Source organism: Saccopteryx leptura, chromosome 1, assembly GCF_036850995.1.
Source record: "Saccopteryx leptura isolate mSacLep1 chromosome 1, mSacLep1_pri_phased_curated, whole genome shotgun sequence".
Classification (NCBI taxonomy): domain Eukaryota; kingdom Metazoa; phylum Chordata; class Mammalia; order Chiroptera; family Emballonuridae; genus Saccopteryx; species Saccopteryx leptura.
The window spans coordinates 294,531,463-294,554,446 of record NC_089503.1 but is presented as its reverse complement, the minus strand read 5'-3'; the positions used below and the strand labels follow the sequence as shown (position 1 = coordinate 294,554,446).

The 22,984-nt window shown below is 41.8% G+C and overlaps 1 protein-coding gene across 1 annotated transcript in view; it reads left to right on the top strand.

The window, feature by feature from the left end:
• The window catches only part of STAB2 (stabilin 2), a 170,115-nt gene that overhangs the window by 22,893 nt on the left and 124,238 nt on the right, over positions 1–22,984 (top strand). Inside the window, exons 6-15 of the mRNA XM_066356444.1 lie at positions 502–597; positions 1,411–1,536; positions 2,211–2,407; positions 3,980–4,113; positions 12,010–12,143; positions 13,795–13,877; positions 16,238–16,387; positions 17,675–17,818; positions 18,373–18,429; positions 18,577–18,702. Coding sequence (XP_066212541.1) covers positions 502–597; positions 1,411–1,536; positions 2,211–2,407; positions 3,980–4,113; positions 12,010–12,143; positions 13,795–13,877; positions 16,238–16,387; positions 17,675–17,818; positions 18,373–18,429; positions 18,577–18,702 — 1,247 coding nt within the window. The remainder of the gene's footprint in view (positions 1–501; positions 598–1,410; positions 1,537–2,210; positions 2,408–3,979; positions 4,114–12,009; positions 12,144–13,794; positions 13,878–16,237; positions 16,388–17,674; positions 17,819–18,372; positions 18,430–18,576; positions 18,703–22,984) is intronic.

Sequence of the window (22,984 nt, the reverse complement as noted above, 5' to 3'; positions counted from 1 at the left end):
AACATGGCATAGCTATTCTCTGCCCTCCTTAAGTTCTTTTCTTACTTGCACTGCCTCATCATCTGGGAAGTAGGACTTATTTCCATAGCTCCCTGTTACCAACAGCGATTGAGTCAGTGGTAGCATTTCTCTTTTAAACATGATAGATGTATCTAGACATCAAGTTAAATTTTGGGGGAGGTGTCTAAGGATGATGTAACTCTTTTAAAAATAGAGAAAGGCACTCCAGTGCACGTGATAGGCTGAGTATGCCTTATATATATTATCTCATTTAATTCTATAGAAATCCCACCATATAGGCATCATCACACACAATTAAATTAAAGCCATTAAAAGGAAAATGAAGTCAAGAGTCAAGCCAGAGTCTCTAGGACTTCAAACCCATGGGTTTTCCTGCCTCATCATGCAAATTTCAATAAATTATCTGAAAACATTATTCGTCCAGAATCTTCAGAAGCTGTCTATACCAGGTACTGGAAAATCCCCACTTTGTTTCTGCAGTGTGCAGCTGTGTGCACGGCGTGTGCAACAGTGGGACAGATGGCGATGGGACCTGTGAGTGCTACTCTGCATACACTGGCCCCAACTGTGACCAGCGTAAGTGCCCTGGTTATTGTGTGTTTTCTCTCTCCTGCCTGCCCTAACTAATTCATTGCCTATGATTTAAGAGAGAGAGAGAGAGAGAGAGAGAGAGAGAGAGAGAGAAAGAAAGAAAGAAAGAAAGAAAGAAAGAAAGAAAGAAAGAAAGAAAGAAAGAAAGGCCTTAGGTTCCCTAAGATCAGAGCTCTTCTTCTGTAATGAAATCCACTGTGTGTCCAGGTCTCCACCTGGGACTCTGCATTGCCCCACAAGAATTAGGGCTAGGTGCAAAAATGCTGACCGTCTGGCTACTGCTCTTTACATGAGTAATAAACTGCCCTTCATCTCTAACCCAAGAATCTCGTATCTTCTACGAGCATCCATGAAACTGTATCAGCCCAACCTGTTAGCTTTGCACGTTGACTAATATGCCAGACTCTTAACAGTTTTTAAGAACCATCTGTATCCCATTGATACTGCAAAATACTATGCAATTATTAGAGATTAACATAAATTCTTAAAAACCTCCATAATATATTGTTAAATTAAAAAACAAGTTTCTAGATATTTTAACAGGATTCTATTTTGCTTTAAAATCATGTAAATACATTTATAAATAAATATATTAGTTGTTGACATTGGTTATTTTAGGAGTAGGATGGGATACTGAGAATAAGAAGATAGTTAAGTTTTACTTTATGCATTCTGTATTTTTTTAATTTTACAACAAACCTACATTACCATCTTAATAAGAGCGAATATTACATTTGTTGAGTTTTTTATAACTGGTTATTCTACTGATGCAGTCACCTCAACAACCTTCCTTTGTAGCCATCCCTGAATGTGCAGCCTTGCTCTGCCCAGAACATTCCAGATGCTCGCTTTCCAACGAAGATGAAACAAAGCTAGAATGCAAATGCCTTCCCAACTACAAAGGCGACAGCAAGTACTGCGAGCGTGAGTAGAATTTACATCCTGTCATTTTATGAGTTGAGTTGTTTAGGTTACTCAGTAGGAAAAAGAAATAACTCACAACCTCCCTAATTTTAATGCAATGACCACTTCTGTTTCTCTTTATGTCACTGAATGAAATATATAAAAAAGATCTAAGCAAAATTCTCATCATGAAACTAGAGCCAGAGTGTCTGGGTTCAAATCCCAGATCTGCCCATTGCTAACTACATGACCCTGAATATATTCTTTAACCTGCCTGTGCCTCCATTTTCCTAGCTATCAAATGAGGATAATATTGGTACTCTAGAAGGTTGTGAGGATTAACTGAGTTAATGTATGACAAATGCTTAGAACAGAGCCCAGTACATATAATAAACTCTTTAAGCCTCAGTGCTTTCTTTCCTGATCTTTTGTAATTAAATCCATGCATCACATGGTATAATAATATATCAACACAATATTTGTAGGGATAGTCCCTGGTGGCCACATGTAAATCTGTTTGGTAGGTGAGGGTGATCAGATGCAGTAAGACGAAATGTTACTCACTCCTTCTCTTAAAATTGTTGGATTGCCTGCGCAGCTTTGATGAGCTGTGATTGGCAGTCACTCCACAGCTCAGTTTTCCTTCTCCACCCCGGGTGTGGTAACTGCCTCTTATTTTGTCTTTGCCTCTCAAGCCATCAATCCATGTTTACAAAACGTCTGCCACCCTCACGCTCATTGCACATACCTGGGACCAAATCAGCACAGTTGTGCGTGTCAAGAAGGCTACCATGGGGATGGCCAGGTGTGCTTGCCAGTGGACCCCTGCCAAACCAACTTTGGAAACTGCCCTACAAAGTCGACAGTGTGCAGATATGATGGGCCTGGACAGGTGAGCTGCTGATGCATGGAACTGATGCTAATGGAAGTAGGGCACCCCACCAAAGGGAAAACAGGCCATGGATATAATCTGCCTCTGTGCCCCCCACCCCGTACTCCCTTTCAATGTGCAATTGGGCTTCCTCTTCAGACAGACTTGCACGTGTGCAGGAGTGACCTCAGTGTGTCCCCTCCCCAGTCCATCCTCTACACACACACTTTCCAAGCTCCCCAGTCAACACCTAACTGTCTTATTTTCTCTTTTAGCCTAGTCTTATATGGTGATTGACAAATACATACACAACTCAAGTTAGATTAACAAATTAACTGTTGGCCAAGTATTGGGTGACTGTGTATTTAATTTTCACCAACAATCTTCCAGTCTCTCTAATTTCTTTTCAAAAGCAGACCCTTAGAACCAAAAATACTTTGTCCCAAAGGGATGAACACTGATCCAAATTCCAGACTATAAGGAGCAGTGAAGATATTCTGGGGTGAGACCCTGACCCTTTAAATCACATCTGGTCAGTAGACCTTCGCTGAGAACTTCAGTTGAAAGAACACTTTTCCTAATATCTCACTCACCTGTCAAATATTTAGTGGTGCCTGCTGCACCCAGAACTGCACACTGAGTGTTCAGTGGAGGAAATCCATCCATACACAAAGCCAGGCCTGCCTGGGTAGGAGGAAAGGCTTTGGTGCTGGACCCAAACTTAGCGATGGATCCTGGTCGTCACATTGGCACCCCACAGGAATGCTCCTGGAGTCCCCTGCACAGAAGCTACCCAATTTTATCTCCCAGGAAAAAGAACATATCACAAGACATTTCTGCTATCAATTTCTGAAGCAGGTTTGCACAAAATTCAAAGGGCTGAACACCATCTTCTAAATGAGGTCCTCTATTGGCAAAATCATGTTATACTCTGAACCAAGGTCCCAGGAACAAGGGAGTGAGGTTAAAAATATAGTTTGTCACTTAAAAATGTGTCCCAAGGCAGATTGTCCAGTCTTAGACACCCTCCACTGCTCACACAGAAGCAGCGCTTTCATCATTCCCTTATTCCAGAGTGGGGTTCCTCAACCTCGGTATTAATGACATTTTGGGCTGATAATCCTTTGTTGGCGGGGGCTGTCCTGAGCAATGTAGGATGTTTAGCTGCATCCCTGACCTCTAGTGACACTGCCCCCCATCTCACTGTAAAAATAAAAAATCTCCAGACTTTCCCGAATGTCACTTGAGTTTAGTAGCTGAAAACCAGGTTTCTAGACCATTGATACTTTCCATCTGATTCTCATTCTCTACTCAGCTGTAGAAAATCTAAAATCAGGAATTATGGTGCCAGCAAAACCCAGGGTTAGCAACCAAGAAAACTGAAGGGTAAACTTACCAACAAGATGTCTGAGTTTTCAAACAAATGAGATAATAGCCACAGGGCTTCCCATTCCAGACACTTTGGCAAAGTTCTAGTTTAAGCCCCACTTTGGGACCTACCTTGAGTTAGTTTTTATGGCAGAATTGAAGTAGAATGTCAGCTTCAGTGACTAACTACAACCCTATTTGCTTTTCTCTCCCCGCCCACTGAAGTCTCACTGTGAGTGTAAGGAACATTACCACGGCTTTGAACCCGGCGTGGGGTGCAGTGTGACCGATGTCTGTGAGTCCAATAACCCCTGTCACAAGAATGCTAACTGCTCCACCATCGCCCCGGGCCAAACCAGGTAAGTCTTTGCAGTTCCACCACCTTCTTTCCAAGCAGTGAAAGGGGCGGCCAGTTCCTGCTGTAAGTTTCTTGAAGGGCAGGGAATGTGTCTTACGCCACCCGTGTCCACCCCACCCCCACATAGCACAGTACAAGGGACACGGTAGATAATAAATCTCCATTTAATCAATGAATCATTTAAAAATTGTTTCCTTTCTAATGACCATTAGAACAGTCTGCAGTGCTGACCTGGCCTGCTAACATGGTGTTAAGCGGTCAGTGTGTTGAGAGAAGGAAACCAAATGTCACGGGGGAAACAAATGTCTGCTGTGATTACAGGGTTTTGACCTCTAACATATATGCCTGTTTCCTCATCCGGGAAATACTGCTTGTTAATGGTACAAAACAGGGCCAGGGAGAGGGCGTAAACACTAGTGGTGTTTCCTGGACTCCAGGTTTCAAAAGAAGGGGTTTTATATGATTTAACATATTTGTGTGAAAATTCCTGAGGCAGAGGCAGCTCATGGCGGGGAAAGAGGTGGTATTTGGAGTTTAAAGACCTGGGGTTGAGTCTCCGCACTGGGATCTATCAGCTTGCATGACTTTAAGAAAGTGACACCATCTCTCTGGCCTGTTTCTCTAAGTATAAAATGAGCACAGTGGTATCTACTTCATATGGTTGTAAAAATTACATGAGGGAATGTTCTGGAAACTGCTATACAGCTGTATTGTGTTATTAGTGGGTGAACTGAGGCTAGACTCCAAGTCTTCTGACTCCCAGATTGAGGCTTCCATCTTGGTCCCATATTCAGTTCTTACTGTCATCAGCATCTGAAAAGGACCCAGGCTGCCATTGTGAGCTCAAAACCATAAAAGTCATTGAACCGTGGAATTATAAAAGAGTTTCTGTGGTTCCAAAGCCCCCTTCTATCCTCTTCGGAGTTCATTCTTTTCATAGTTGGGTTCTGAATGTGTGGATTTGCTCAGATAGGGTTTGTGGTCGTCATCATGTCCTGCCTGCGCTCATTGCGGGTGATATGGAAACAGCTTGGGTGTCAGAACATTTGGGTTCAAATCCTAACTCTTTGATTTACCTTATCCTCTCTGAACTGATGGGGTTTTTTTTTCTGTCATTAAACAAGAAGAACCAGGGATATAGTGAGGATTTTATGAGATTGCATTCATCAATCTCTGAGCAGAAGCTGGCACATAGAAATCACTCCACACACATGTGTGAACACACAAACACACCCTGGCCATTTACATAGGCATATATGCACCCAACATACATAGTGAACAAGCACATTCTGGTAACACTGACAACCGAAGCACTGTACACATTGCCAACCACCCTTTGAGACAGGTGCCCTAAATACTTTCTTTCTTTTGTGTTTGGGAAGATAAAATAAAAAAATGAAAAGGAACACCAGAATAATATAAGATGCATGAAAGCTTTCTTTTTTTAGAATGTCATTGGAACTAGCATGGATTTTACCGGCATGTGTTTCACTTACAAATCTCCTTGACCCTCTCTGCCCCGCCCCCAAAATGGACTGTCTTCAGCAGGATAGAGAGCTTGGTTAAAGGCTGGCTAGTTTACTCTGATAAAATAAAGGGCCACCAGTGATTCAGCTAACTTAGTTCACCTAGAACAGAGACGGATTTTGTGTATGTCTCCTCAATATAGCAGCCAGTTTACACGGAACATTCCAAACCATACTGTATTAGCACAGAGAGCCTCACTAAGGAGGAATCGGCTCTAACGTGGGGCCCACAGTTCACCAGTGGGGTGCCTTTGAACAAGGCACGGAACTGTTCTGACCTCCAGTTGTTGGTATTTTTTTAATATACTTATTTATTTGGAAGCTAGAATTCTCACAATTTTCTTTCTCTAACTTTTCAATTACAGTTTACATTCAATATTGTTTTGTTTTAGTTTTAGATGTACAACATGGTGGTTAGACAATCATATACTTTACGAAGTGTTCCACCTGGTATTTCCAGTCCCTACCGGGCACCATACCCAGTCATCACAATGTTATTAACTATATATATATGTCCTAAGCTGTTATTTACATCCCCGTGGCTATTTTGTAACTGCCGATATGCACCGCTTAGTCCCTTCACTTTGCCACCCAGTCCCCTAAACCCTCTTTCCTCTGGCAGCCAGCAGTCTGTTCTCTGTATCTGTGAATCTATTTCTGTTTTGCGTGTTCATTTAATATTGTTCTTTAGATTCCACATGTAAGTGAGATCATATGGTATTTGTCTTTCTCTGACTGGTTTATTTTACTTAGCATAATACCCCCCAGCTACATCCAGGCTGTTCCAAATGGCATTATTTCATTCTTTTTTATGGCCAAGTAATATACCATTGCATATATGCTGCTACCATGTCTTGGCTATTATAAATAACACCACAATAAACATAGAGGTGCATGTGTTCTTTCAAATTAGTGTTTTGGGATTCTTTGGATATATTCCAGCAGTGCAATGCTGGGTCATAAGGCAGTCCCATTTTTAATGTTTTGAGGACCCTCCATACTATTTTTCGTAGTGGCTTCACCAATCTGCATCGCCACCAACAGTGCATGAGAGTTTAGCCTAAGTGTATTTTTATGCTTTAAGGCAGCAGGAGACTTTTACACCCAATAGAGAACCACTTTACAGAACAGGCAATGCTGTGGCTGTGTCGTAACCCAACTGAGAACACTGCAGTCAGAAAATGATCTCAGGAAGTCTCAGACTTTAGACCGAGACTTTAAAATAAAAATAAAAAATATTTATGTCTCAGACATTTCATTTAGCCCTGAGGTCATTAAAACACAATTCTCCTGCCATTCTTAGGAAAAACAAGTCAAGTCACTTTACACAAAACAGATCATCAGCCTCATATCAACTTAGGACACTTTTAGAGAGAAACATTCTTAGTGCTTTGTAAAGGTTACTTGTCCTAGCTATTAACAGTTGTCTACCAATGAAACTTATGTAATTTAGAGCAATATTAATTTTCCGCAATGACATCCAATTCCCCTTTGACCTTCTTAAATTCACCGTCTTGTGGCACAGTACTTGCAGTGAAAGTTGATGTTTAAGTAGGAAACTGATATATGATTGTATTAAATCGACTGTCGTTCCATGGTTATACCTGCCTTAGTGATTTCTTATAACAAGGTTTCTCAACCTCAGCACTATCGACCTGTGGAGCCAGGTAATTCTTTGCAGTAGGTCGAGTCCTGTGCATTGTAGGATGTGTAGCAGCATCCTTGACCTCTACCTACCAGATGCCAGCGGCACCTTCACCCTTGATATGACAACCAAAAACATCTCCAGATGTGACCGAATGTTCCCTGGGAGAGAAAATTGCCCCTGATTGAGAGTGACTACTCCATAAAAACACTGAAAACTCAATCAGTAAATTTGTCTGTCTGGGAAACTCATTATGTATCCTTCTAGAATTATCTTAAATGTTACTTTCTCCTGGAACCTGCTCCATTTTTCTTCCATCAGAATTAGGCACTCCCCCTCCCACACCCCACAGCATCTTACTCAAGCTTCTATCGTGACACTTACTATGAAACTTAAGTTACCTGTTTATGGACTTGGCCTGCTATATCCCAGCCCCTCCACATAACTGTTGCTGTTATCACCACCGTCTCCATCATTATCACTGTCACTGCCATCATCATCATCATCATTATTGTCATCTGCCCAGTATTGAGCTTTCTCTATGTGTCTGTCACAGCGCTGGCAGTTTTCATGCATTACCTCTTCTGTTGACAGTCTTAAAGGTATTATTTTTTTTTATAAATTTTTATTAATGTTAATGGGATGACATTAATAATTCAGGGTACATATATTCAAAGAAAACATGTCTAGGTTATCTTGTCATTAAATTATGTTGCATACCCCTCGCCCAGAGTCAGATTGTCCTCCGTCACCCTCTATCTAGTTTTCTCTGTGCCCCTCCCTCTCCCCCTAACTCTTTCCCTCCCTCCCTCCTGCGTCCTCCCTCCCCCCACCCCTGGTAACCACCACACTCTTGTCCATGTCTCTTAGTCTCATTTTTATGTTCCACCACTGTATGGAATCATGTAGTTCTTATTTTTTTCTGGTTACTTATTTCACTCCGTATAATGTTATCAAGATCCCACCATTTTGCTGTAAATAATCTAATGTCATCATTTCTTATGGCTGAGTAGTATTCCATAGTGTATATGTGCCACATCTTCTTTATCCAATCTTCTATTGAAGGGCTTTTTGGTTGTTTCCATGTCTTGGCCACTGTGAACAGTGCTGCTATGAACATGGGGCTACATGTGTCTTTACGTATCAATGATTCTGAGGTTTTGGGGTATATACCCAGTAGAGAGATTGCTGGGTCATAAGGTAGTTCTATTTGCAGTTTTTTGAGGAACCACCATACTTTCCTCCATAGTGGTTGTACTACTTTACATTCCCACCAACAGTGTATGAGGGTTCCTTTTTCTCCACAGCCTCTCCAACATTTGTTATTACCCGTCTTGTTGATAATAGCTAATCTAACAGGGGTGAGGTGGTATCTCATTGTAGTTTTGATTTGCATTTCTCTAATAACTAATGAAGCTGAGCATCTTTTCATATATCTGTTGGCCATTTGTATTTCTTCCTGGGAGAAGTATCTGTTCATGTCCTCTTCCCATTTTTTTATTGGATTGTTTGTTTGTTTGTTGTTGAGTTTTATGAGTTCTTTGTAAATTTTGGATATTAGCCCTTATCTGAGCTGTTGTTTGAAAATATCAGTTCCCATTTAGTTGGCTGTCTGTTTATTTTGATATCAGTTTCTCTTGCTGAGCAAAAACTTTTTATTCTGATGTAGTCCCATTCATTTATCTTTGCCTTCACTTCTCTTGCCATTGGAGTCAAGTTCATAAAATGTTCTTTAAAACCCAGGTCCATGAGTTTAGTACCTATGTCTTCTTCTATGTACTTTATTGTTTCAGATCTTATATTTAGGTCTTTGATCCATTTTGAATTAATTTTAGTACACGGGGACAGGCTGTAGTCGAGTTTCATTCTTTTGCATGTGGCTTTCCAGTTTTCCCAACACCATTTGTTGAATAGGCTTTCTTTTCTCCATTTTGTGTTGTTGGCCCCTTTATCAAAGATTATTTGACCATATATATGTGGTTTTATTTCTGGGCTTTATATTCTGTTCCATTGGTCTGAGTGTCTATTTTTCTGCCAATACCATGCAGTTTTGATTATCATGGCCCTATAATATAGTTTAAAGTCAGGTATTATAATGCCCCCAGCTTCATTCTTTTTCCTTAGGATTGCTTTGGCTATTCGGGGTTTTTTATAGTTCCATATAAATCTTATGATTTTTTGTTCCATTTCTTTAAAAAATGTCATAGGAATTTTGATGGGAATTGCATTAAATTTATATATTACTTTGGGTAATATGGCCATTTTAATTATATTTATTCTTCCTATCCAAGAACAAGGAATATTTTTCCATCTCATTGTGTCTTTTTCTATTTCTCTTAGCAATGCCTTGTAGTTTTCTTTATATAGGTCCTTTACATTCTTTGTTATGTTTATTCCTAGGTATTTTATTTTTTTTGTTGCAATCGTGAAGGGGATTATTTTTTTGAGTTCGTTTTCTAATATTTCATTGTTGGCATATAGAAAGGCTATGGACTTTTGTATGTTAATTTTGTATCCTGCAACCTTACTGTATTGGTTTATTGTTTCTAGTAATCTTTTTGTGGAGTCCTTTGGGTTTTCGATGTATAGGATCATATCATCAGCAAAAAGTGATACCAGTCTTAAAGGTATTATTAAGCTTATTCATAGGTAAGGTAACTGGGACTCAAGGAGTTAAGTGGCCTTGTCATGTTGCTAATAAACTACTTGTTTTCAATTCCATCTCCATCCTGTGAGATGTTAAAAGGACAAGGTATCTGTTACTATTGTCTTTCTAGCCCTCTTAAGTCAAGGCTCCTAGAATTGAGCAGGTTCTTAGGGAATAATCAGTTCAACAGTTGGGCACTGTCCCAGGTGGTGAGATATAGTGAGGAATCAGGTGGGATCCAGGTCCTGGGGAAGCTTCCTGACTAGCAGAGGAGACAACTCCCAAAAGGCGATTTTGTGGGGAAGGGTTGTGATGGAGGTATGGCCTGGGTGTTCCTATCAGGGGAGAGTCCGGAGGTCAGATAAGGCTGCTTAGAGCAGGTCACATCTGACCAATAAGGTGAGTCTGGGGGCACGTTCCTGGCAGGGCACATGGCCTGAGAAGGGCACCATGGTTTTGTTTTGTTTTGTTCTGTTTTGTTTTCTTTTGTTCTGTTTTGCTTTTAAGCAATTTGATGCAGCTGTAATTTGCAGTGAATGGCAGGAAGGAGACATAAGCAGGACCTCCTCTGGGGGCCTGGCGTGCCATGCTGTGCACTTATATCTTATCCTCTGAGTGAGGAGGCCCTGAGAGTTTTGATGCAGAGATGCAGAGTTCCCTTTTGGAGAGACCTCACCAAGTTGAAGGATTGATTTGAAGGGAGAAAACCTAAAGGCAGAAAAAACAGTTAGGGAGTCACTGCAGCAATCCAAGCAAAAAGGTGATAAGACTCTGAAATGTTTGTTCAGCAAACTTGTTCAAAATCTACCCATTTGCCATGGGACCATATTTAAAAGCACAACTGGATTTATGTGTATATAATTATCCTTTGGAATACTCTTCTAAAGATCAGCTACTTCTGTGGTGAGCTGACCACAGGGCCGGTGCATCTCTCTTCTCTGAAATGTTCTTCCCTATCACACGTCCAGGTTCCTCACTTTTATCTTCAGGATCCTGGTAACTGTTACCTTTCTAAGCACCTTGCCTTTTCAGCAAGCTGTCAACTAATCTTTGCTGAGTCCTGTGCTAGAGTCTGGGCTTACTGATTCACCAGAGCTAATTGTTACATTTTTGAAAATCTTGCAAGCTGGTTGGCATCATGCTGGTAGTTTGAGATTAGCCAAGGTGAAAGCATGAACCATGGAAACTGACAGACACTGCACATCAGGGCTCTCCCCACCCATGTGCAGAGAGCTGTCCACTCAACATTTACCAGCACATCACAGCTCGGGCGTCATTAAGTGCGTCTTTAACTTTCTCTTTCATGAAACTAAATTACTGTGTAAAATTTCTGTGACCTTCACCATTGTTTATATATTTGTTTTAGTCCAATGACTACTTATTGTACAACTATTACGTACCACCTATGGACCACACCCTGTGCTAGATCCTGGGGTTACAATGGTGATTAAACACACACAGAGCCCTTGCCCTCACTCTCTTCTCCAATTAGATGGGATCCAGAAACCACACAGTTAGGACAGAATGGCACCTGGCCCTGGTGGTACAGAGAGGGCTCTAGGGGACCATGAGAGTACATAGGAAGGGGGGTCTGATCTGTAGTGGAGAGTTGAAGAGGGGATGGATAATCGAAAAAAATTGTTCTAAAGAAGGGACAGTTAAATGGAGATCTCAGCTGGGAAGGAAGGGGAGGGGAAGAGTCTTCTAAGCAGGTCAGTAGCTCCGAATCTTTATTTGTGGCAGACTCTGCATTTATAGTCAGCACTCCAGGTGATTCTGGTGGACATGGGCTCTTGATGACACTTTGAAAAATACTGAGACAGAATATACAAATATATCCAATGTTTATATATATGCATAATTTATCATATATCCATTTCTTGTGGTCCTGCGCTGTGTCAGGCACTATGCTAGTGCTCACTAATCCGTGCTTCTCCTCTCCTGGGTCCCTTGTCCCTGGCCGACCTTGGGCATTGCTTTCCCCATCATTGCAGACAAGGATGCAGGTGAGGGGGTTGGACGGTAAGATCTCACCACTGCATAGCTCTAAGACTGTGAGAATGTGCTTTCACCCTCTAGATGTACCTGCCAGAAGGGTTATGTGGGCGATGGATCAACATGTTACGGAAACATCATGGAGAGACTCAGAGAATTAAACACTGAACCCGGAGGGAAATGGCAAGGAAGGCTGACCTCCTTCATCACACTCCTGGGTATGCAGCTATTGGGTGCAGATGCCACATCAAGGGCAACCATCTTTCAGGCAAGGGCAACTGCAAGACACATCATTCAAAAGGGGTGGACAGGCTAGGCAAGGCTTGCCTATTAGGATAAGCCTTTCTAGGAGGGGTCATGCAGGTGGAAAAGAAAGGACAGCTGTTTCCATGGAAATAAGAGTTATGCCAGGAGACCCAGAAATGCAACAATTAGGAGGCAGAGAGCTGAGGACAGGGTCCTGGGGTCACCATAGATTAATGGGTCTGTAACAACATTGATACAGGGTAACCACTAATATGAATATGGAGGCCATCCTCTTTCCCTTGACCTCATGGGTCCTTCAGATATGAAACAAGGTTGGCATATAACACTGGTCATAAAGAGTGACTAAGCCCCAGAGTCAGTATCTGTGTTTCTCAATGGAGGGGCTGTTTGAATTTTGGGAACCATCTTGATTGTGTGCAACCATCTCACACATTGCTAGATATTTAGCATTGTTGGCCCCCCAGCCACTAACTGTCTCTAGTGACATATTCTCCACATAACCCCCAGGAAGGACAACAGCCCAAAACACCCTCCTACATCTCTAAGTATCCTCTAGGTCATTACCCCACATTTCCTTAAGAATCAAATATGACAGCTGACTGTCGCCTTAGACAAGATTTTCAATAAAACACAAATTTGGCCCATAGACACACTTGACCAAACAACAGAAGTCTTAAAATATCAGTATCTTAAATTTTCCAGTCAAAAATGATTTCCCAGAAAGAGCACAGATAGAGAAATGTCTTCCATGGGTCAACACTGTGCTCTTGGCACAGATCTTAATGGACATCCTGTAAACGTGTCCTGTTTTTTCTGAGGCCTTCTAAGGGGATTCCGGCATTACTGGCATGCCTCAGGGCTCAAGGACCATCTGCCAGGCTCCTCACAGCCTTCCTCAAAAGACTCTTAAAATATCAAATGGAAGCAAACTGAAGTGACAAAGTGTCCTTTGCAGAACAGGTCCTCGAACAGAGTCCAGTCAACCTCTCGCCTGCCCCGTTTATCAAGTGCTAAGTACACATGGACTCCTGGGTGAGAGCACAGGGCACGTTCATGTGTCCCAGCTTCCCCAGGGGCATGGACACAGGACCAGCCACATTACCTGTAGGGCCTCATGCAAAATAAAAAGGCAGAGCTCTTTGATTAAAAAAAAAATTATCCACCATTTCAAGATGGCAAAAGCAGAGCCATAAACCAAGCATGAGGCTCTCCTGAACTGGCTCTGGGTGACACAGGGCTTTGTTCGCTGAAATGGTGACACCTCAGTGAGTCAGGCCCAGGGTCAGGGACCTGCGGGATAGGGTTGTCTGAGGATTTGGTCACATGACCCTCACAGAACCTCTCATCCCACGGGGTCCTTGAAGCCAAGCCTGTGGCTGCAGGGAATATCACAGCGTTCTAAGGAACTTTTTGGAGTTATGGCATCATGGTGCCTTCCATTCTTAAACAGCTTCCCAGTTTACAGCGGGCCTGCACATGCTGCTTAGCACAGAGAAGCTCTTGAGTCAAGGGTCTAAGCAGGCCACAAGAACCATTGCCTGGTTTTACTCTACATGTGCCACTGACCCATTTGTGTTTTCTTTGTGTGTTTCAACTGCTAAGACAAAGCCTACGCCTGGCCACTCAGTAACCTGGGACCCTTCACTGTGCTGTTGCCGACCGACAACGGACTGAAAGGATTCAATGTAAGTGTTTAAAATACACCTACACCAAGTAGCTGATGCAAAATAATAATAACAAAAAAAATCTTAGTAGATAGTACCTTCTTTTACTTTAAAGCAGAAAACCCCCATTAAAATCAAACCTACTGATGGTAAAGATGGCAATGTTTTGGTAAACATCTTTTAGTGAAATATAACATCCTGACAGAAAGTATACACATTGCCTGACCTGTGGTGGCGCAGGGGATAAACCGTCGACCTGGAAATGCTGAGGTCGCCGGTTCGAAACCCTGGGCTTGCCTGGTCAAGGCACATATGGGAGTTGATGCTTCCAGCTCCTCCCCCTTCTCTCTCTCTATCTCTCTCTCCTCTCTCCCTCTCTGTCTTTCTCTCCCTCTCTCCTCTCTAAAAATGAAAAAATAAAATAAAAAAAATAAAATAAAATGTTAAAAAAAAAAAGAAAGTATACACATTGTGAGTGCACAACTGAATGAATTGTCACAAAGTGAATGTACTTATGTAACCATCAAGACCATGACCATCTCCCTTCAAGAGCCTTGATGCCTCTTCCAGTCATTATCCCTTCAAGGCTAATTCCTGAGGGTTCTTAACTATTGTCATGTGATAAATAAGATTTGCATAATGCAAAACTGCTCCCTTCCTACAGGAAGAATTAAAGTAATGCATTTGCTAGGCATTCATTTATTCAAAATCATAAATGGGGCCCTGACCAGTGTGGCTCAGTGGATAGAGTGTCAGCCCGGCATATGGACATCCCAGGTTCAATTCCCAGTCAGGAGCACAGGAGAAGTGACCATCTGCTTCTCTCCCCCACTACTCCCTCTTCTCTCTCTCTTCCCCTCCTGCAGCCAGTGGCTTGAATGGCTCAAGCATGGCCCCAGGCACTGGGAATAACTCAGTTGGTCTGAGCCTGTCAGCCTCAGACACTAAAAATAGCTCAGTACTGAAGCATCGGCCACAAACAGGGGTTGCTGGGTGGATCCCAGTCAGGGCACATGTGGGAGTCTGCTTTATTCTTCCTCTCACCTAAAAAAATAAAAATCATAAATGGTAACAATGTTAGGGGAAACTGGAACTTTGTAGTCTTCCATCTAAACAGCTGTTGTCTGAAATAATGTCATCCAGGAGGAATGAAACTCACAGTGCCTGGAGAAGCTGTTTCAACATGATCAGATCAAATGGTCAGATTTGGTTTTATGCAGATAATGATTTGTATAAAATCAGTTTATCTTACTCAATTTTTGGATCATTTTTGCTGCACTGAATAAAAACCCAGTGAGTTCAGATTCTTTCACCCTAGTATGCCACCACCATTCATGTGTCTGAGATGAATCTACCATTCGTCTTCAGAGCTGTCCTCCCCTCTCCTGTTGGGGAGAACTGGTAAATGTTCCAGGCCTCTGGGCTGGGCACTTGGCATGTGGTCTCCTGTTTAATATACAGATTCAGTTTACACAAAGTTAAAACAATCTCTGTTGGTTGATTGTTGATGACATATTATTGATAAAATATAGATTTGGCCCAATGGATTTCAAGAATCTTAACTTTACTGTTAAAAAGTTCCATTGATCCACTCTACCTGACTTCATACTTTATTTCCATCTGCTTCCTGGGCTCAAGTTCCTGCCTCCATGCCCACCACTCTCCTTGCCCCTCCTGGACCCAGCGCCACATTCTCGTCACCGATGGCAAGTGCCATTTATTGTGTTAACATGGATTCAAGTGTCCCACTCAATATAACTCCCTCATCTCCACACCCTTGTCCCCCACTACCCCCCCCCATTTCCCACTTCCCCCTAACTTCCTCCACCCTTCCCTGGGATTTGCTGTCCTGTTATCTGTATCTATGTGTTATGTATATATAATTTCACTAATCCCTTCACCTTCTCTGATCCCATCCCCTCTTCCCTCTTCCCCCTGACAGCTGTCCCTCTGCTCCCTGCGACCTCACCTCTGCCTCCATTCCATTCCTCAGTTCACTCTGTTCATTAGATTTCACGTATTAGTGAGATCATATGATATTTGTCTTTCTCTGCCTGGCTTATTTCACTTAGCATAATAATCTCCAGGTCCATCCATGCCATCGCAAAAGGTTAAATGTCCATCTTTTTCATGGCTGCACAGTATTCCATTGTGTATATGTACCACAGCTTTTAAATCTATTCATCCACTGATGGACATTTGGGCTGTTTCTAGATCTTGACTATTGTAAACAATGCTGCAATAAACATGGGGGTGCATATCTTCTTTTGAATCAGTGATTTTGACTTTGGTGTCTTTGATGAATAAGTCAGTGTATGAATCACAAACCTCATTTCTCCTTCCAACAATGGAGACTGAAGGAATGGGCTCTCCTTTCTTAGGTAAAAGAGCTTTTGATGGACTATAAGGCTACTCAGTACTTTGTGAAGCTCCACATAATTGCTGGGCAGATGAACACCGAGCGTATGAACAACACAGACATGTTCTATACCTTGACGGGAAGGTCAGGGGAAATCTTCAGTGCTGATAAGGTAAAGGTTTCTCTTATGTTCACTCCCAGAATGCAGCTGTCCACTGAGTCAGTGCCCACAGCTGGCTGACTCTCTGTGTTTGTCAGAGAACTTCGTACATGGGAAAAAGTGGAGAGCAACACCAGAAAGGGTCAGGTAGAAAGGGGTGGACTGTTACAAAAAGGAGGTTATAAAGTGTTTGATTTTGCTCTGGTCTGAATTAGTTGTCACGGCAGCTATCATTCAACTGCCAGCAGTAAGGAGAAACCTATTCCTTGGAAGCATCAGCACAAAACCAGATCAGCATTCTTCTTATGAAAGGACATGGATTGCGTTTGTTTTTTATTGCCATGGTTTACCCATCCTCTCCAGCATAACAGCCCATCTTTCCTGATGCCATTAATTCTGTTTTGTTTTTTAACTAAAACTACCCTCCTCTCCTTTCATAAACAGGTTTTTTTGTGACTTTACTGAGTTGAAGTCCACATGATTAATCAACAGAATGTACATGTGTACATTATGGACTATATGGTTATGTTTCACCAAATATCAATAGTTGATAGGTTATTGAGCACTTATTCTATGCAAGGGAAAATCTTTATTGGGTCTAAGTAAGATTCACATCAACCCTGTGAAGGATGTTTTGCCAGAATCAGGATTCAAATGCAGGTCTGCCTGATTCCTTAATCAGTATGTTGTACTGTGTGTGTTAAGATGGTTGGTGGGTGGGTGAATGGAAGGAAGGAAGGAAGGAAGGAAGGAAGGAAGGAAGGAAGGAAGGAAGGAAGGAAGGAAGGAAGGAAGGAAGGAAGGAAAATAAAGATGTGGCTTTCTTTCTCCCAAGGACATGTATTCATTCATTCCTTCATTCAATAAATTTTTACTAAGTCTGTAACTTATTGGAACCACATGGGAGGAAGAAGGAATTAGCTTCTGTTACTCAACAAATATTTTTTTATTGTGTGCCTTTTCTGTACAAGGCAGTAAAATAGATGATGTGTTTATAGTAAATTGAACAGTTTTGTCCTTTTGGAGCTTGCAGTCTATCAGGGAGACTTATAATGTCTTAGTCACATTCAGTGACAGTCATCAATGATTTCACAAGTTATCTTATTTGATCTTAATGAAAACCTTGTGAGATCAGTCAAGCAGTTACCATCAGCCCCACTTCAGGTCAAATACCTATCCAAGATCACCTAACCAATAAGTGGAAGAATTCAAGGACTCAGGACTTCTGACTTCTAGTTCAGTGCTCACTCCTCTAAGGCCACCACACTAATTTCATTTAATTTTCCCTTGGTGTTTTAGGACAGTCAACTAAAGCTTAAACTCTATGAAGGCAAAAAGAAGGTAAAAATTATAGAGGGGAACATAATTGCTTCCAACGGGCTCCTACACATTCTTGACAGAGCCATGGACAAGATGGCACCCACATTTGAGAGCAACACAGAGGTGAGAATTTCAGATAAAAGTGACATCAACCCAAATCCATCTTCCTTTGTTCCTTAGAGTGTCACATCCAAAAAGAAAATACATGCCAGCAGTAAATGTACTTGTCCTTCATTTGTACTAGGGCCCTAACCATGGAGAAGGTGGGATAATTTGTCTTGTTTCCAACAGAATTCTGAATACCTCTACAGAGAGAAAGACATGCAGTAGGTGTAGGACAGATCTTGGTCTTGTGATCTCTTTTATAGCCACATTTGACAATTCAGTCCAGTGACCAGTGAAAATTTATCCCTCCTGCTTTATGGAAGATGGCAGTGTCACTTCAATAACATTTATCCCTTCTGACCTGTTGGCATAAGGCTATTTCAGAAGATGCAGGTCTGAACTACCGTTTCAATAACAACAGGAAATATTTGAATAATGTTGACCAGGTCATTTGTTTAATCTATTTCCACACAAAAACTCTGCCATCTGTCTTTTAATGTTAGGGTATCTATATTTCCTAAAACACCTTTTTTTTTGTTTTTTACTAAATGTTTTTAAATGTCTCTTTTTAGCAAACCATAATGACAATGCTACAGCCAAGATACAGCAAGTTCAGATCTTTGTTAGAGGTATGTTTCCATGAATTTCTTGGAAATGTTTCATGCCCAGTTCTTCATAAAATTAACCAGTGTGTCAATTATAAGTAACTGTTGAGGAATTACTCAAATACTTGTTTGAGATCATTACAGATAAAAAATTTTATTTCTTAAATGCAGAAAACCAATGTGGGACATGCCTTAGATGAGGGTGGCACTGGTGAACCATACACCATTTTCGTTCCAAGTAATGAAGCATTGAATAACATGAAAGATGGCACTCTCGATTACCTTCTTACTCCAGAGGTATTGTATGCTACTCACTCTGCTGGTATTATGTCAGCACCACTGCCTCAGTCTGTGTCCATATAGGCTTGTGCTAAACTAAGGCTGGCAAATAAGTAGCACACATATTACCACTTACTCTCACACAACCAAGGCAGACATCATTAATCAATCACAGTTATCTAGAACTAAGCCTGGTGTTTCTGTGACTTAAGTCTCCTCAATGGAGTTCCAAGTAGCTGTGACCAGTCAATCAGACTGGGTGTAGGAAATAAAATCTACTTGCAATCCAAATATAAATGGTTGGTTTGATTTTCCCTGGCTCTTCTAATATTTCTCAGTAGCAAATATCAGTATTTTAAATTCTCTACAACTCTAAAAGCACGTAGAAAATGAAGTCCAAACTAAGCTATTCTGAGCCAGATCTAGACTAAATTGAAAGGGCATAAATGTTATTTTTAGATTCTCCAGGCTTTCCTTTCAGTTGCTTGCATCTCTTTCCACTGTAACCCTCTCTTTATAAACCAAAAGCCTTCAATTCTCACACATTCTCCTCTGGAAAGACTCTTTTTGCTCCCTCACACTAAGATATAAATGACTGAAAGCATTTAAAGTGTTTCCTCGCCCAAAAAGAACAGCCTTAAAGCACAGAGAAAATTACTAATTATGGAATTTTGTTCATTAAAGTGTCAGGTTATAGAAGGGCCACAGCTTTCTTCCAGTGTCCTGAACCCATGCTGCCACCTTGGCAATAGGGCAAGACTACCTGTGACCTCTTACAGATCAGAGCCGACTGTACAGAATGGGGAATCCAGGTATTTGAGGTTAAATGATTCCCAAATTTGAATATGCTTAGGAATCACCTATGGAGCTTGTTAAGTAGGCATATTCCAGAACCTTTCCCCAAGAATTATGATTTAATGGTACTAGAATGAAGCCTGGAAATAGACATTTTAGGAAACATTAACTTTAACTCAGGTAGCCTAGGCCACACAGTTTCTGGCACCCTGAAAGTTGTAGTCTATATGGTTGAAAGGTTCACATAGATACATCTCTTTCTAGAATACTCTCTAGTACTATAAGGATATTTTACTTTTAGAAAACTTTGGATTAGCCTGACCAGGTGGTGGCACAGTGGATAGAGTGTCAGCCTGTGATGCAGAGGACGCAGGTTCAAAACCCTGAGGTTGCCAGCTTGAACATGGGCTCACCAGCTTGAGCGTGGGATTATAGACTTGACCCCATGGTCTCTGGTTTGAGCCCAAATGTCATTAGCTTGAGCCTAATGTTGCTGGCTTGAGCAAGGGGTCACTGGCTCAGTGGCTAGAGCCCCCCCCCCCCAATCAAGGCACATATGCGAAAGCAATCAATGAACAACTAAGGTGCTGCAATGAAAAACTGATGCTTCTCATCTCTCTCCCTTCCTGTCTATTTGTCCCTATCTGTCCCTCTCTCTGTCCCTATCTGTCTCTCTCTCTCTCTGTTCCTCTCACTATAAAAAAGAAAAGGAAAAAGAAAACTTTCAATTAAAAAGATATACATTGAGATTGAGGAGATAAATCAGAAGGTAATCTCTCATGCATTGCAAACAAATGTTCAATATATGATGGGATTTGCTATAGGTTTTCATTTAAAATGCTATATTTCCAATTGTTTTAAAAATAAGATGTTATTTTAAACATATGATTCACAGTCAAAGTTCATTGAAACAGCTATTGAAAAAAAAGAAACCTGTTACACCTCTCTTTAGAACTCACACCTATACCTAATTTTATTTATTTATTTTTTTTATAAATAAATTTTTATTTTAATGAGGTGACATCAATAAATCAGGGTACATATATTCAAAGAAAACATTTCCAGGTTATTTTGTCATTTAGTTCTGTTGCAAACCCATCACCCAAAGAGAAATCATCCTCCGTCACCCTCTATCCAGTTTTCTTCGTACCCCTCCCCCTCCCCCTCCCCCTCTCCCTCCTTCCCTCCCCCCACCCCACCCCCCGTAACCACCACACTCCTGTCCATGTCTCTTAGTCTCGCTTTTATGTCCCGTCAATGTATGGAATCCTGCAGTTCTTGTTTTTTTCTGATTCGCTTATTTCACTCTGCATAATGTTATCAAGATTCCACCATTCTGCTGTAAGTGATCTGATGTCATCATTTCTTCTAGCTGAATAGTATACCATGGTGTATATGTGCCCCATCTTCTTTATCCAGTCTTCTATTTTTTTTACAGTGATTAAAAGCCTTTAAGCAAACTCTTGGCCAATACAGCAAGAATCCATAAAAGAGTAGTGTCCTTAACATGTTCACCAAGTCCAAGTTGGCCCCATCACCATGCCAAATCCCTGAAAAATGCAACCCAACCACAGTTCAGTCTGTTAGGAGCTGTCACAGGGAGCTGGAGTCCAGGAAAAGTCCGCATGGCACTGGAATTGTTGTCACCATTCTATACTTTGCAGCTCATGTCCAAGTCCCAGTGACCGCTGCTTCTAGCTGGTAATGATTCAGGTAGACTGGAAAAGCCATTTGCAGCATGCATGGATATGGAGCTTCTGTTCTCCTCTGCCTGGAGAGATGAGACCAGGTAGCTTTTCCCTGGAGCTCTGCGACTGTGGCATGGTAAAGAGAACCTTGGGATACACTAAGCTGGGTGGCAAAGGTAGATTCATAATAGAAGTTGGCAAAAGGGGGAAAGAGAGCTCTAAATTAGGAGTAGGTCCCAGCCTGAAATATGAGTGGGGCATTGAGGTAGGAGGGATAAAGGAAACACTATATATTAAGCAAAGCAGCAGAAAATAGGACTATCAACACCCACAACAGAGATCTTTGAGGGAAGAATAAAAAACCTGACTATTCAGGCAAAACATAGTTAAGTGGCCCTTGTGCAAATGAGATCAGCTTACCTACTTCTTGGAAGAAATACCCTAGGCTCGTCCACAGTGTCGTAGATGGGGACGACGGCCCTGGGCACCTTCAGCCTTCAGTGGCAAACCCCAGCTTTCTGGGCAAGGTTAGGTCATAGGTGGCTGGAGCAGGGCTGGAAGAGACTGAACCTTCCCTTAGAGGAGCGAGGGGAAAGCCTCCCTTCCAGTGTCCCTGTTTCCTCACAGCAGAGGCATGTAAGCCTGGCAGGCTTTAGCTCAATGACCTTCCTTTCCACTATTGAAGCAGGACCCAGATGGCATCCTATGAGACCCCTTTGGGGCGTTGGAGCCTTTAAGGGTGTATCCTAAAAGCTGGTAGTTCCCCTGATCTCTATTGGGCTTTTTCTGCCTCTAGGTATCTTAAAAGCCATGCTCAGAAGATCTCGCTGAGGGGTTTGAGCATCCCCATCTGCCTATATAAATCTTTTCCATATATCTGGAGCTATTCGGAAGAAGACAAAACAGTGTTGTTAGCTGGATCTAATAAAGAAGGTAGTAGTTTGCAAGCGAAAAAGATTTGGTGTCTCCTGTTCATCAGCATTCAAAAGAAATGTAATTTTTTTTTAAGTAAAAAGCATGATATGGTAGACCCGTAGGAGTTCCAGGATATGACTCCCCCTTTTAAATTTTTTTTTAATTGATCTTAAAATGTTTGCTGAGTACACTTTAATAATACCTTAACTTTAAAGATTGTAAGCATGACAAAATACAGTAAATGCTTTTGCTCCATATGCAGGAGCATTTTCAGTTTAACCAGTTTAGGAAATCCAATAATAGAACAATGCATACAGACAATGAGCTATAACATGCTTAGCAGCCTCTCCTGTTCTGACAGAGGTTACTATAGATCCAGAATATGTATCCACTGTAATGTAGACATACTACTGTTTGCCAAATGAAGGTATCTGAGTAACATCCATCTGCCAAAGTTGTCCTGGTAGGGGTCCTTGAGGGTTAACTCCAAATGAAGGGGCAGTATAGGACCCCTTGGACAGGATTTCTCAATCTGCCGTGCTGCTTCCTGAGAAAGTTGAAACTGTTTACACCAGGCTGCAGCGTTCTGGTGATGAATAGTATGAGACTGACTTGCTCTGTCTGTCATGGTTGCTCCATATAATTTTCTTTTGGGTAGCTTGATCAACAAGGGCATTCCTAGGCCCTGGCCGGTTGGCTCAGTCGTAGAGCATTGGCCTGGTGTGCAGGATTCCCGGGTTTGATTCCCGGCCAGAGCACACAGGAGAAGTTCCCATCTACTTCTCCACACCTCCCCCTTTCCTTCCTCTCTGTCTCTCTCTTCCCCTCCCGCAGCCAAGGCTCCAGCGGAGCAAAGCCACCCTGGGCACTAAGGATGGCCCCATGGCCTCTGCCTCAGTCGC